Below are 14,749 nucleotides of genomic sequence, written 5' to 3'. Positions count from 1 at the left end.
TGGGGTGATCATAGTGTGGGGTGGTGTGGGGTAATCATAGTGTGGGGTGATCGTAGTGTGGGGTGGTGTGGGGTGATCGTTGTGTGGGGTGATCATAATCTGGGGTGATCGTAGTGTGGGGTGATCGTAGTCTGGGATGGTGTGGGGTGATCATAGTGTGGGGTGATCGTAGTGTGGGGTGGTGTGGGGTGATCGTAGTCTGGGATGGTGTGGGGTGATCGTAGTGTGGGGTGGTCATAGTGTGGGGTGGTGTGGGGTCATCGTAGTCTAGGATGGTGTGGGGTGATCATAGTGTGGGGTGATCGTAGTGTGGATTGGTGTGGGGTGATCGTAGTCTGGGATGGTGTGGGGTGATCGTAGTCTGGGATGGTGTGGGGTGATCGTAGTCTGGGGTGATCGTGGGGTGGTGTGGGGTGATCGTTGTGTGGGGTGATCGTTGTGTGGGGTGATCATAATCTGGGGTGATCGTAGTCTGGGATGGTGTGGGGTGATCATAGTGTGGGGTGATCGTAGTCTGGGATAGTGTGGGGTGATCGTAGTGTGGGGTGATCGTAGTCTAGGATGGTGTGGGGTGATCGTAGTGTGGGGTGATCGTAGTCTAGGATGGTGTGGGGTGATCGTAGTCTGGGATGGTGTGGGGTGATCATAGTGTGGGGTGATCGTAGTGTGGGATGGTGTGGGGTGATCGTAGTGTGGTGTGATCGTAGTGCGGGATGGTGTGGGGTGATCGTAGTGTGGGGTGATCGTAGTGTGGGGTGGTGTGGAGTGATCATAGTCTGGGATGGTGTGGGGTGATCATAGTCTGGGGTGATCATAGTCTAGGATGGTGTGGGGGGATCATAGTGTGGGGTGATTGTAGTCTGGGATGGTGTGGGGTGATCACAGTGTGGGGTGGTGTGGGGTAATCATAGTGTGGGGTGATCATAGTGTGGGGTGGTGTGGGGTGATCGTTGTGTGGGGTGATCATAGTCTGGGGTGATCATAGTCTAGGATGGTGTGGGGGGATCATAGTGTGGGGTGATCGTAGTCTGGGATGGTGTGGGGTGATCACAGTGTGGGGTGGTGTGGGGTAATCATAGTGTGGGGTGATCATAGTGTGGGGTGGTGTGGGGTGATCGTTGTGTGGGGTGATCATAGTCTGGGGTGATCATAGTCTAGGATGGTGTGGGGGTTATAGTGTGGGGTGATCGTAGTCTGGGATGGTGTGGGGTGATCACAGTGTGGGGTGGTGTGGGGTAATCATAGTGTGGGGTGATCGTAGTGTGGGGTGATCGTAGTGTGGGGTGGTGTGGGGTGATCGTTGTGTGGGGTGATCATAATCTGGGGTGGTCGTAGTGTGGGGTGCTCGTAGTCTGGGATGGTGTGGGGTGATCATAGTGTGGGGTGGTCATAGTGTGGGGTGGTGTGGGGTGATCGTAGTCTAGGATGGTGTGGGGTGATCATAGTGTGGGGTGATCGTAGTGTGGGATGGTGTGGGGTGATCGTAGTCTGGGATGGTGTGGGGTGATCGTAGTGTGGGGTGGTCATAGTGTGGGGTGGTGTGGGGTGATCGTAGTCTAGGATGGTGTGGGGTGATCATAGTGTGGGGTGATCATAGTGTGGGGTGATCGTAGTGTGGATTGGTGTGGGGTGATCGTAGTCTAGGATGGTGTGGGGTGATCATAGTGTGGGGTGATCGTAGTCTGGGATGGTGTGGGGTGATCGTAGTCTGGGATGGTGTGGGGTGATCGTAGTCTGTGTGGGGTGATTGTAGTCTGGGTGGGGTGATTATAGTCTGTGTGGGGTGATTATAGTCTGGGTGGGGTGATTATAGTCTGGGTGGGGTGATTATAGTCTGGGTGGAGTGATTATAGTCTGGGTGGAGTGATTATAGTCTGGGTGGAGTGATTATAGTCTGGGTGGGGTGATTATAGTCTGGGTGGGGTGATTATAGTCTGGGTGGGGTGATTATAGTCTGGGTGGGGTGATTATAGTCTGGGTGGAGTGATTATAGTCTGGGTGGTGTGATTATAGTCTGGGTGGGGTGATTATAGTCTGGGTGGAGTGATTATATTCTGGGTGTGTGATTATAGTCTGGGTGGGGTGATTATAGTCTGGGTGGAGTGATTATAGTCTGGGTGGTGTGATTATAGTCTGGGTGGGGTGATTATAGTCTGGGTGGAGTGATTATATTCTGGGTGTGTGATTATAGTCTGGGTGGGGTGATTATAGTCTGGGTGGGGTGATTATAGTCTGGGTGGGGTGATTATAGTCTGGGTGGGGTGATTATAGTCTGGGTGGAGTGATTATAGTCTGGGTGGGGTGATTATAGTCTGGGTGGGGTGATTATGATTATAGTCTGGGTGGGGTGATTATAGTCTGGGTGGGGTGATTATAGTCTGGGTGGGGTGATTATAGTCTGGGTGGGGTGATTATAGTCTGGGTGTGTGATTATAGTCTGGGTGGAGTGATTATAGTCTGGGTGTGTGATTATAGTCTGGGTGGGGTGATTATAGTCTGGGTGGGGTGATTATAGTCTGGGTGGAGTGATTATAGTCTGGGTGGAGTGATTATAGTCTGGGTGGAGTGATTATAGTCTGGGTGGTGTGATTATAGTCTGGGTGGTGTGATTATAGTCTGGGTGGAGTGATTATAGTCTGGGTGGAGTGATTATAGTCTGGGTGGAGTGATTATAGTCTGGGTGGGGTGATTATAGTCTGGGTGGGGTGATTATAGTCTGGGTGGAGTGATTATAGTCTGGGTGGGGTGATTATAGTCTGGGTGGAGTGATTATAGTCTGGGTGGAGTGATTATAGTCTGGGTGGGGTGATTATAGTCTGGGTGGGGTGATTATAGTCTGGGTGGGGTTAAGGTAGTCTGGGTGGGGTTAAGGTAGTCTGGGTGGAGTGATTATAGTCTGGGTGGAGTTACGGTAGTCTGGGTGGAGTTAAGGTAGTCTGGGTGGAGTTAAGGTAGTCTGGGTGGGGTGATTATAGTCTGGGTGGGGTGATTATAGTCTGGGTGGAGTGATTATAGTCTGGGGGGAGTTAAGGTAGTCTGGGTGGAGTGATTATAGTCTGGGTGGAGTTAAGGTAGTCTGGGTGGAGTTAAGGTAGGTGGTGACACTGGACTGTTCATGCGTCTCCCGTTTAATGAAGCAGAACCATCCTCTTCTCTCTGAATAGCAGTAGGCCTTGTCTCTGTCATGGCCTCTCTAACATTTTGAGGTGGTTCGTCCTTTGCTACACTGTAAATAAATAGCCTGGCATAATTGTATGCCATTTACCAATTTTAGTTAGTTTTGCTATAGTCTAGTCATCTAACTGTTTAGCCCTGTTCTCAGATTGCGCTGAGACCTTCAGTTGTCCCAGACAGAGGTGACCATTCAAAGCTGTGCTAATTGCATAGCCCTGCCTTTAGAAGCTTCATGTATTAGAGGACTGGATGGAGGGGTGAGCCCTGGTGAAGTGTACTTGCCTTCTCTCTCCAGGGTGCTGCAATGCCAGAACAGAGGGCCGCTCATGCAGACAGCTACCGGAGGATTGGTGGACTCTGACAGACAGCAAGCAACTTGGCAGCTTCTAACATCACATTCCCCCAGTCCTCCAAACCTTTTCCCCTGCCTGACTCACCTAACCCCAAACGCTGCCTCTATCCTCCAAGACTCCACTCCCTTCCCTGAATTATTCTCCAGTCCTATTCACCTGTCCCCCACCCCCCCCTGTCCCCCACCCCCCCCCCCCCCCTCTAGTCCTCCAAACCTTTCTCTGTGTCCGTCCTTCTCACATCAACTAACCCCAGCCCCACCCAATCCTCCAAGTCTCCATTCCCTGTCCCCTGAACTCTTCCCCATCCCCTGAACTCTTCCCCTGCCCCACTTATGCTTGAAGCACTGGAAGAAAAATTCTGAGTGTTACGGTACAGTGAACAGTGAATGGGATGTTAGAACTAGTTAATCATAAGGGCATGAATGTGTAATGATGGTATGTTGCCACTAGGTGGCAGTGTACCGGCGTAGTCCTTTGTTATTATCCTCAAATCAAAGGGCTTTCTGAAACAACTTGAGCTCTTTAACAGTAGGTGGAACTCCAACGACCTACTATCGTTAAAAGATCCATGAAATATACTCCGATTTGCAGTAGATTCCTAGTTTCAACAGAATGTATTATTGGACATATTTTCCAAGAAGACCTGCATATTGATATTTTTTGCACTTAACCCACAAGCATCAATGTCAACTGATAACCTTTTTATTTTAACCTTTATTTAACTAGGCAAGTCAGTTAAGAACAAAAATCTTATTTAGAATGACAGCTTGTTCAGAGGCAGAACGACAGATGTTTTACCTTATCAGTTCGGGGATTCGATCTTGCAACCTTCCGGTTACTAGTCCAACGCTCTAACCACTAGACCACCTGCCGCCACATCTTTGTCACTGAAGGATTTCAATAACCTGTAGTTGGTTGACATACTCACCTCTCACAACTGTTTTTTTATTGTAAACGGTACCAGTTAGTTACCAACAGTATTGAACTCAACAATAGTTTGATAGTAAACAAATGGGAACATGTTTATTATAATTATGCAAATGTTTTGATTCCTGTCCTTCCATCAGTTTTATTATGTTAATGTAGCATTTCCTGTTTACTGTAGAAGCTCTGATAAGAAATCTCAGGGTCTTTAGAAGTCAAGATTTTATTCTCTATTGCACTGTGTGTGTGTTTGACTTTTTATGTTTATGATTGTTTTGTAGATTGTATTTAAGTTTCTGGATCAAATAATTTTATATTTATTTATTAGTTTTTTTATCTATTTATTTAGCTGTGATGTCACTTTGTAGTAAATGCAGTACAATGTATTTCACTGGAGAGAATCAAGACAAAATAAAGCATTTAGTTTCATGGGTTTTTGTGTTCAATGGCCTTCTTCCCTTGGTGTTATATACCACAGGCTCTGATGGTATCCTCTCTCAGATGTTATCTTGACAGATCTTTGCTATTGTAAGAATAGATTACCACACAGAACACAATCATTTAGAAGATTTACAGTATATTACTCAGTTATGAGTATTTACAGCATATTACTCAGTTATGAGTATTTACAGTATATTACTCAGCTATGAGTATTACAGTATATTACTCAGCTAGGAGTATTTACAGTATATTACTCAGCTATGAGTATTACAGTATATTACTCAGCTATGAGTATTTACAGTATATTACTCAGCTATGAGTATTTACAGTATATTACTCAGCTATGAGTATTTACAGTATATTACTCAGCTATGAGTATTGCAGTATATTACTCAGCTATGAGTATTTACGGCATATTACTCAGCTATGAGTATTACAGTATATTACTCAGCTATGAGTATTGCAGTATATTACTCAGCTAGGAGTATTACAGTATATTACTCAGCTAGGAGTATTACAGTATATTACTCAGCTATGAGTATTTACAGTATATTACTCAGCTATGAGTATTGCAGTATATTACTCAGCTATGAGTATTTACAGCATATTACTCAGCTATGAGTATTACAGTATATTACTCAGCTATGAGTATTGCAGTATATTACTCAGCTAGGAGTATTACAGTATATTACTCAGCTATGAGTATTACAGTATATTACTCAGCTATGAGTATTTACAGTATATTACTCAGCTATGAGTATTACAGTATATTACTCAGCTATGAGTATTTACAGTATATTACTCAGCTATGAGTATTGCAGTATATTACTCAGCTATGAGTATTGCAGTATATTACTCAGCTGGGAGTATTTACAGTATATTACTCAGCTATGAGTATTTACAGTATATTACTCAGCTGGGAGTATTTACAGTATATTACTCAGCTATGAGTATTTACAGTATATTACTCAGCTATGAGTATTACAGTATATTACTCAGCTATGAGTATTGCAGTATATTACTCAGCTAGGAGTATTACAGTATATTACTCAGCTAGGAGTATTACAGTATATTACTCAGCTATGAGTATTTACAGTATATTACCCAGCTATGAGTATTGCAGTATATTACTCAGCTATGAGTATTTCAGCATATTACTCAGCTATGAGTATTACAGTATATTACTCAGCTATGAGTATTGCAGTATATTACTCAGCTAGGAGTATTACAGTATATTACTCAGCTATGAGTATTACAGTATATTACTCAGCTATGAGTATTTACAGTATATTACTCAGCTATGAGTATTACAGTATATTACTCAGCTATGAGTATTTACAGTATATTACTCAGCTATGAGTATTGCAGTATATTACTCAGCTAGGAGTATTGCAGTATATTACTCAGCTAGGAGTATTTACAGTATATTACTCAGCTATGAGTATTGCAGTATATTACTCAGCTGGGAGTATTTACAGTATATTACTCAGCTATGAGTATTTACAGTATATTACTCAGCTATGAGTATTGCAGTATATTACTCAGCTAGGAGTATTTACAGTATATTACAGTATGTTGCAGTTCATACAGCCAGACATATAGTACTTCTAAAAATGATTTCCTAATGAATTAAACCGTGTATTTATTTATTTTTCTTTCCTTTTTATCATCCCAGATGATACATAAAGATGGTTACACCCTAAACATGGGGTAGAACTAAAGGATATCAAGCAAGTTGCTGTAAATGACACAAGTGATTTAAGGCCACAGATCATTTTCTACATTCTTTACATCGGAGCATAATACCCTGTCTCATCTGTATACCTCTTCTCCATCACCAGAACGAGAGGACGATGATGATGATGATGAAGATGGAGGAACGTATGAGGGAGATAGAGCTGTCTCTGCATAATGTCAAGCTGCTGCTCAAAGAGAAGGTCTGCCAACTCAAAGATCAGGTACACTTGTTATCGCTGTATTTTCTCTTTTGATGTTGACATTCACGCTGTAATATCAAAAAGGTTGCCAGTAGTCTCAACAGTCTTATTTCTATGTTAATCAGTTTGCTATAAGTATTAGTTTTACTGGTGAAGGTTGCTAACAGAAAACACACGTCTCTTGGACAATGACAAAGGAAAGAATTGTATTGAAAGGTATAGACTATATATACAGTACCAAGGTGAGATTGTTCACGTTCCCTGTCCGTTCTGTCTCTAGCTCCACAAGAACGGTAAAGCTGATTCGTTGATCAAGGACCTGTACGTGGAGAACGGACAGCTGCTGAAGGCCTTGGAGATGACCGAGCGGAGACAGAAAGTAGCAGAGAAGAAGAACTATCTACTGGAAGAGAAGATCTTCAGCCTCAACAAGATAGTCAGAGACCTGAGTCCCTCACCCCTAACCCCCATGCCCTATCATTTCACCTGTTCCTAATACTACGCTTTGACCCCTGACCCCAGTAGCTGGACGGAACATGGATCTAATATTACGCTTTGACCCCTGACCCCAGTAGCTGGACGGAACATGGATCTAATATTACGCTTTGACCCCTGAACCCAGTAGCTGGACGGAACATGGATCTAATACTACGCTTTGACCCTTGACCCCAGTAGCTGGATGGAACATGGAACTCGAGTGTTACATTAACATTCCACCTGATCCCCTTAACTCTCAGTCCTCTTCCCCCCTTTCCCTACCACTAACAGCTGATCCCCTTAACTCTCAGTCCTCTTTCCCCCCTTTCCCTACCACTAACAGCTGATCCCCTTAACTCTCAGTCCTCTTCCCCCCTTTCCCTACCACTAACAGCTGATCCCCTTAACTCTCAGTCCTTTTTCCCCCCTTTCCCTACCACTAACAGCTGATCCCCTTAACTCTCAGTCCTCTTTCCCCCCTTTCCCTACCACTAACAGCTGATCCCCTTAACTCTCAGTCCTCTTTCCCCCCTTTCCCTACCACTAACAGCTGATCCCCTTAACTCTCAGTCCTCTTTCCCCCCTTTCCCTACCACTAACAGCTGATCCCCTTAACTCTCAGTCCTCTTTCCCCCCTTTCCCTACCACTAACAGCTGATCCCCTTAACTCTCAGTCCTCTTTCCCCCCTTTCCCTACCACTAACAGCTAAGCCCCTTAACTCTCAGTCCTCTTTCCCCCCCCTTTCCCTACCACTAACAGCTGATCCCCTTAACTCTCAGTCCTCTTTCCCCCCTTTCCCTACCACTAGCAGCTGATCCCCTTAACTCTCAGTCCTCTTTCCCCCCTTTCCCTACCACTAACAGCTAAGCCCCTTAACTCTGTCCTCTTTCCCCCCCCTTTCCCTACCACTAACAGCTGATCCCCTTAACTCTCAGTCCTCTTTCCCCCCTTTCCCTACCACTAACAGCTGATCCCCTTAACTCTCAGTCCTCTTTCCCCCCCCTTTCCCTACCACTAACAGCTGATCCCCTTAACTCTCAGTCCTCTTTCCCCCCTTTCCCTACCACTAACAGCTGATCCCCTTAACTCTCAGTCCTCTTCCCCCCTTTCCCTACCACTAACAGCTGATCCCCTTAACTCTCAGTCCTCTTTCCCCCCTTTCCCTACCACTAACAGCTGATCCCCTTAACTCTCAGTCCTCTTTCCCCCCTTTCCCTACCACTAACAGCTGATCCCCTTAACTCTCAGTCCTCTTTCCCCCCTTTCCCTACCACTAACAGCTGATCCCCTTAACTCTCAGTCCTCTTTCCCCCCTTTCCCTACCACTAACAGCTGATCCCCTTAACTCTCAGTCCTCTTTCCCCCCTTTCCCTACCACTAACAGCTGATCCCCTTAACTCTCAGTCCTCTTCCCCCCTTTCCCTACCACTAACAGCTGATCCCCTTAACGCTCAGTCCTCTTTCCCCCCTTTCCCTACCACTAACAGCTGATCCCCTTAACTCTCAGTCCTCTTTCCCCCCTTTCCCTACCACTAACAGCTGATCCCCTTAACTCTCAGTCCTCTTCCCCCCTTTCCCTACCACTAACAGCTGATCCCCTTAACTCTCAGTCCTCTTTCCCCCCTTTCCCTACCACTAACAGCTGATCCCCTTAACTCTCAGTCCTCTTCCCCCCTTTCCCTACCACTAACAGCTGATCCCCTTAACTCTCAGTCCTCTTCCCCCCTTTCCCTACCACTAACAGCTGATCCCCTTAACTCTCAGTCCTCTTTCCCCCCTTTCCCTACCACTAACAGCTGAGCCCCTAAACATCTTTATTTTATTCATCATTATATCTGTTCTTAATTTAGCAGGTGTGAGCTGAACATGAACGGAGCCACGTATGTCTTCGGACAGAACTACAGCGCTACACTAACATTCCATCTGAGGCTCTACCCTACTGTCATACCCAACCACCAAGACTACTGTCTATGGTGACCTCTACTCTACTGTCATACCCAACCACCAAGACTACTGTCTATGGTGACCTCTACTCTACTGTCATACCCAACCACCAAGACTACTGTCTATGGTGACCTCTACTCTACTGTCATACCCAACCACCAAGACTACTGTCTATGGTGACCTCTACTCTATTGTCATACCCAACCACCAAGACTACTGTCTATGGTGACCTCTACTCTACTGTCATACCCAACCACCAAGACTACTGTCTATGGTGACCTCTACTCTACTGTCATACCCAACCACCAAGACTACTGTCTATGGTGACCTCTACTATACTGTCATACCCAACCACCAAGACTACTGTCTATGGTGACCTCTACTCTACTGTCATACCCAACCACCAAGACTACTGTCTATGGTGACCTCTACTCTACTGTCATACCCAACCACCAAGACTACTGTCTATGGTGACCTCTACTCTACTGTCATACCCAACCACCAAGACTACTGTCTATGGTGACCTCTACTCTACTGTCATACCCAACCACCAAGACTACTGTCTATGGTGACCTCTACTCTACTGTCATACCCAACCACCAAGACTACTGTCTATGGTGACCTCTACTCTATTGTCATACCCAACCACCAAGACTACTGTCTATGGTGACCTCTACTCTACTGTCATACCCAACCACCAAGACTACTGTCTATGGTGACCTCTACTCTACTGTCATACCCAACCACCAAGACTACTGTCTATGGTGACCTCTACTCTACTGTCATACCCAACCACCAAGACTACTGTCTATGGTGACCTCTACTCTACTGTCATACCCAACCACCAAGACTACTGTCTATGGTGACCTCTACTCTACTGTCATACCCAACCACCAAGACTACTGTCTATGGTGACCTCTACTCTACTGTCATACCCAACCACCAAGACTACTGTCTATGGTGACCTCTACTCTACTGTCATACCCAACCACCAAGACTACTGTCTATGGTGACCTCTACTCTATTGTCATACCCAACCACCAAGACTACTGTCTATGGTGACCTCTACTCTACTGTCATACCCAACCACCAAGACTACTGTCTATGGTGACCTCTACTCTACTGTCATACCCAACCACCAAAGTAGTCGCCAAAGTACCGGAGCTCTAAGTTGATCACAAAAATTGTCACTGATGATAAAAAATGTTTTTTACCATGACCCTAAACCACTGTACCAGAGAACATTCCTGATGCTGAAGTGCACTTCACGGGTTGGGGTCAATTCCATTTCAGTTCCAATCAATTCAGGAAGTTAACCAAATTCCAATTCCACATTTTCCTAATTGAAAAGCATTGAAGAGATTTGAAATGTCAGTGTACTTCCTGAATTAATTGGAATTGAAATGGAATTGATCCCAACCCTGGTAAAATTGGTTGTCTGAGAGATCAGTCAATATTTTAAGCTCCCTGTTCAACACTATGGGAATCAATACTGTCACTTTTCAGTTATTATAACCGGATAAAGAGGGTTTAACCTGTGTATTTAAATGCACAATAAATGGTATAATAATGTATACAAACCACTTTGTAAATTAAATAAACTGTGTATGTTTTGTTACATATGGTTGTAAGTGTTACCAGTTTATGTAACAGACTGAAAGCGAAATATTGTGTCCAAAGTTATGTACTTAATTGTATATGAAGGACAACACATACTACTTATGTGAATGGAATAAAGGGTATTTAAACTGCTGCAATAACAGATACTTGGCTAAAGGGATCATTCCCGGATAAGGATATTGACATTGCTGATTACAACATCATCATTACAACATATGTGAAATCAACGCTTGTGGCATCATGTTCTCTAAATATCACGATCCCCCCATAAATGTCAGATTTTAGTTATAGACGTGGCCATAAGCCAAAATTTTAAGAAATCGGCCTTATCCCGCCAAGAAAAAGTGACTCTGTAACTGAGTGGAAATCTGAATCTAGAAATCTAAATCTAGAAAGATAAATCTAGAAAGATAAATCTAGAAAGATAAATCTAGAAAGATACATCAAAAAATCTAAATCTAGAATCTAAATCTAGAAATCTAAATCTAGAAAGATAAATCTAGAATTTTGAATCTAGAAATCTAGCTACTTTCTAAGTTCTATCTCAGATTGCTGGTGATTGCTCAATATTTTGGAAAAACGTTAATGCACTGAAGTGTGGAAAATCCGCTGCTTTCCCTGCCGAAGCAAGTTGTGCCAAACTCTGGCATCATCATTGAGAAAAAATGAGAAGTGACGCTTTTAATCAGCGTTTTATCTCGCCAGGTTTTTTATTTGAAAGAAATGGTGGTTTAACTGACCCTGGTCACAGCCAGTCGACTGCCTGCCCCTCTCACAGCCTCCAGTTGGCTCGATGGAAGTTAAGTCAACTTTTCACCCTCTTGTGAATCTTTGTTTTCAGTTCAACAACTTTCTACTGATGTGCTATACTATACGCCCTGCTTAAGATTGATGTAAAAGAAAATCCACTGGGTCTGATTTGATCGATCCTTTCTTTCTGCACATTTCTGCTCCTCTGATTGTGGAATCCTTAACATATATTTTTAACCTTACAATTATTTCTGGTACCATCATGGGCATTAATATGGAGTTGGTCCCCCCTTTGCTGCTATAACAGCCTCCACTCTTCTGGGAAGGCTTTCCACTAGATGTTGGAACATTGCTGCGGGGACTTGCTTCCATTCAGCCACGAGCATTAGTGAGGTCGGGCACTGATGTTGGGCAATTAGGCCTAGCTCGCAATCGACGTTCCAATTCATCCCAAAGGTGTTCGATGCAGGTGAGGTCAGGGCTCTGTCCAGGCCAGTCAAGTTTTTCCACTGCAATCTCGGTAAACCATTTCTGTATGGACCTTGCATTGTACACGGGGGTATTTTCATGCTGAAACAAGAAAGGGTCTGTCCCAAACTGTTGCGACAAAGTAAGAAGGACAGAATCATCTAGAATGTCATTGTATGCTGTAGTGTTACGATATCCCTTCACTGGAATTAAGGGGCCTAGCCCGAACCATGAAAAACAGCCCCAGACTCTTAGTCCTCCTCCACCAAACTTTACAGTTGACACTATGTATTGTGGCAGGTAGCGTTCTCCTGGCATCTGCCAAATCCAGATGCGTCCGTTGGACTGCCAGATGGTGAAGTGTGATTAATGACTCCAGAGAACACGTTTCCACTGCTCCAGAGTCTAATGGCGGCAAACTTTACACCCCTCCAGCCGACGCTTTGCATTGCGCATGGTGATCTTAGGCTTGTGTGCGGCTGCTCGGCCATGGAAACCCATTTCATGAAGCTCCTGACAGTTATTGTGCTGACGTTGCTTCCAGAGGCAGTTTGGAACTTTGTAGTGAGTGTTGCAACAGAGGACAGATTATATTTTTACGCACTTCAGCACTCGGCGGTCCTGTTCTGAGAGCTTGTGTGGCCTACCACTTCGCAGCTGAGCCGTTGTTGCTCCTAGACATTTCCACTATACATTTTTCACTTACAGTTGACCGGGACTGCTCCAGCAGTGCAGAAATCTGATTAACCTACTTGTTGGAAAGGTGGCATCCTATGATGGTGCCATGTTGAATGCCACTGAACTCTTCAGTAAAGCCATTCTACTGCCAATGTTTGTCTATGAAGATTGTATGGCTGTGTGCCTTATTTATACACTTGTCAGCAACGGGTGTGGCTGAAATAGCCAAATCTACTAATTTGAAGGGGTTTCCACATACTTTTATATATATACACTACCGTTCAAAAGTTGAGTCAATTAGAAATTCTCTTGTTTTTGAAAGAAAATAACATTTTGGTCCATTAAAATAACATCAAAATGGTCAGAAATACAGTGTAGACATTGTTATTGTTGTAAATTACTATTGTTGCTGGAAAAGGCAGATTTTTTTATGGAATATCAACATAGGTGTACAGAGGCCCATTATCAGCAACCATCACTCCTGTGTTCCAATGGCACGTTGTGTTAACTAATCCAAGTTTATCATTTTAAAAGGCTAATTGATCATTAGGAAACCCTTTTGCAATGATGTTAACATAGCTAAAAACTGTCTCTAACCAGAATAGAAAGAGTAGTGGGAGGCCCCGGTGCACAACTGAGCAAGAGGACAAAGTACATTAGAGTGTCTAGTTTGAGAAACAGACGCCTCACAATTCCTCAACTGGCAGCTTCATTAAATAGTACCTGCAAAACACCAGTCTCAAAGTCAACAGTGAAGAGGCGACTCTGGGATGCTGAGTTCCTCTGTTCAGTGACTGTGTTCTTTTGCCCATCTTAATCTTTTATTGTTATTGGCCAGTCTGAGATATGGCTTTTGCTTTGCAACTCGTTTTTCAAATCAAATGTATTTATATAGCCCTTCTTACATCAGCTGATATCTCAAAGTGCTGCACAGAAACCCAGCCTAAAACTCCAAACAGCAAATAATGCAGGTGTAGAAGCACCACAAATTTCTTGTTAACAAACTATAGTTTTGGCAAGTTGGTTAGGACATCTACTTCGTGCATGACACAAGTAATTTGTCCAACAATTATTTACAGACAGATTATTTCACTTATAATTCACTGTATCACAATTCCAGTGGGTCAGAAGTTTACATACACTAAGTTGACTGTGTCCTTAAACAGGTTAGAACATTTCCGAAAATGATGTTATGGCTTTAGAAGCTTCTGATAGGCTAATTGACATCATTTGAGTCAGAAAAGGACTGGCCACCCCTCAGAGCCTGGTTCCTCTCTACCCAGCACAGCCAGAAGAGGACTGTCCACCCCTCATAGCCTGGTTCCACTCTAGGTTTCTTCCTAGGTTCTGGCCTTTCTAGGGAGTTTTTCCTAGACACTGTGCTTCTACACCTGCATTGCTTGCTGTTTGGGGTTTTAGGCTGGGGTTCTGTACAGCACTTTGTGACATCAGCTGATGTACGAAGCGCTTTATAAATACATTTGATTGATTTGATTGAGTTACACCAGCTCTGTCAGGAGGAATGGACCAAAAGTCACCCATCTTATTGTGGGAAGATTGTGGAAGGCTACCTGAAACGTTTGACCCAACTTAGACAATTTAAAGGCAGTGCTACCAAATACTAATTGAGTGTATGTAAACTTCTGACCCACTGGGAATGTGATGAAAGAAATAAAAGCTGAAATAAATCATTCTCTCTACTATTATTCTGACATTTCACATTCTTAAAATAAAGTGGTGATCCTAACTGACCTAAGACGTGGCATTTTACTAGGATTAAACGTCAGGAATTGTGAAAAACTGAGTTTAAATGTATTTGGCTAAGGTGTATGTAAACTTCCGACTTCAACTGTAAATTTACAAAGCAGTCAAAAGTTTGGACACACTTTTTGTGACTGCACTTGAAGAAACTTTCAAAGTTCTTAATGTAATGATGGACTGTCGTTTTGCTTTACTTATTTTAGCTGTTCTTGCCATGATAT

General features: G+C 43.8%; 1 protein-coding gene across 4 annotated transcripts in view; it reads left to right on the top strand.

Moving 5' to 3' along the window:
- nin (ninein (GSK3B interacting protein)) overlaps positions 1–10,871 on the top strand; it is a 102,384-nt gene extending 91,513 nt beyond the window's left edge. For 3 of the 4 annotated variants that reach the window (XM_045709715.2, XM_082960725.1, XM_082960716.1), the window contains 2 exons: positions 6,734–6,850; positions 7,110–10,871. In XM_045709715.2, the coding sequence (XP_045565671.2) occupies positions 6,734–6,850; positions 7,110–7,325 (333 nt within the window). In that variant the 3' untranslated portion in view covers positions 7,326–10,871. Of the gene's footprint in view, positions 1–3,469; positions 3,710–6,733; positions 6,851–7,109 lie in introns of those variants that run through there. The other variant, XM_082960701.1, reaches the window with a different exon arrangement.
- Positions 10,872–14,749: the final 3,878 nt, after the last annotated feature.

This window comes from Salmo salar, chromosome 01, assembly GCF_965601325.2.
Source record: "Salmo salar chromosome 01, fSalSal1, whole genome shotgun sequence".
Lineage (NCBI taxonomy): Eukaryota > Metazoa > Chordata > Actinopteri > Salmoniformes > Salmonidae > Salmo > Salmo salar.
Note: the sequence above shows the minus strand (reverse complement) of the source record. Positions and strands in the feature narration are given on the sequence as shown.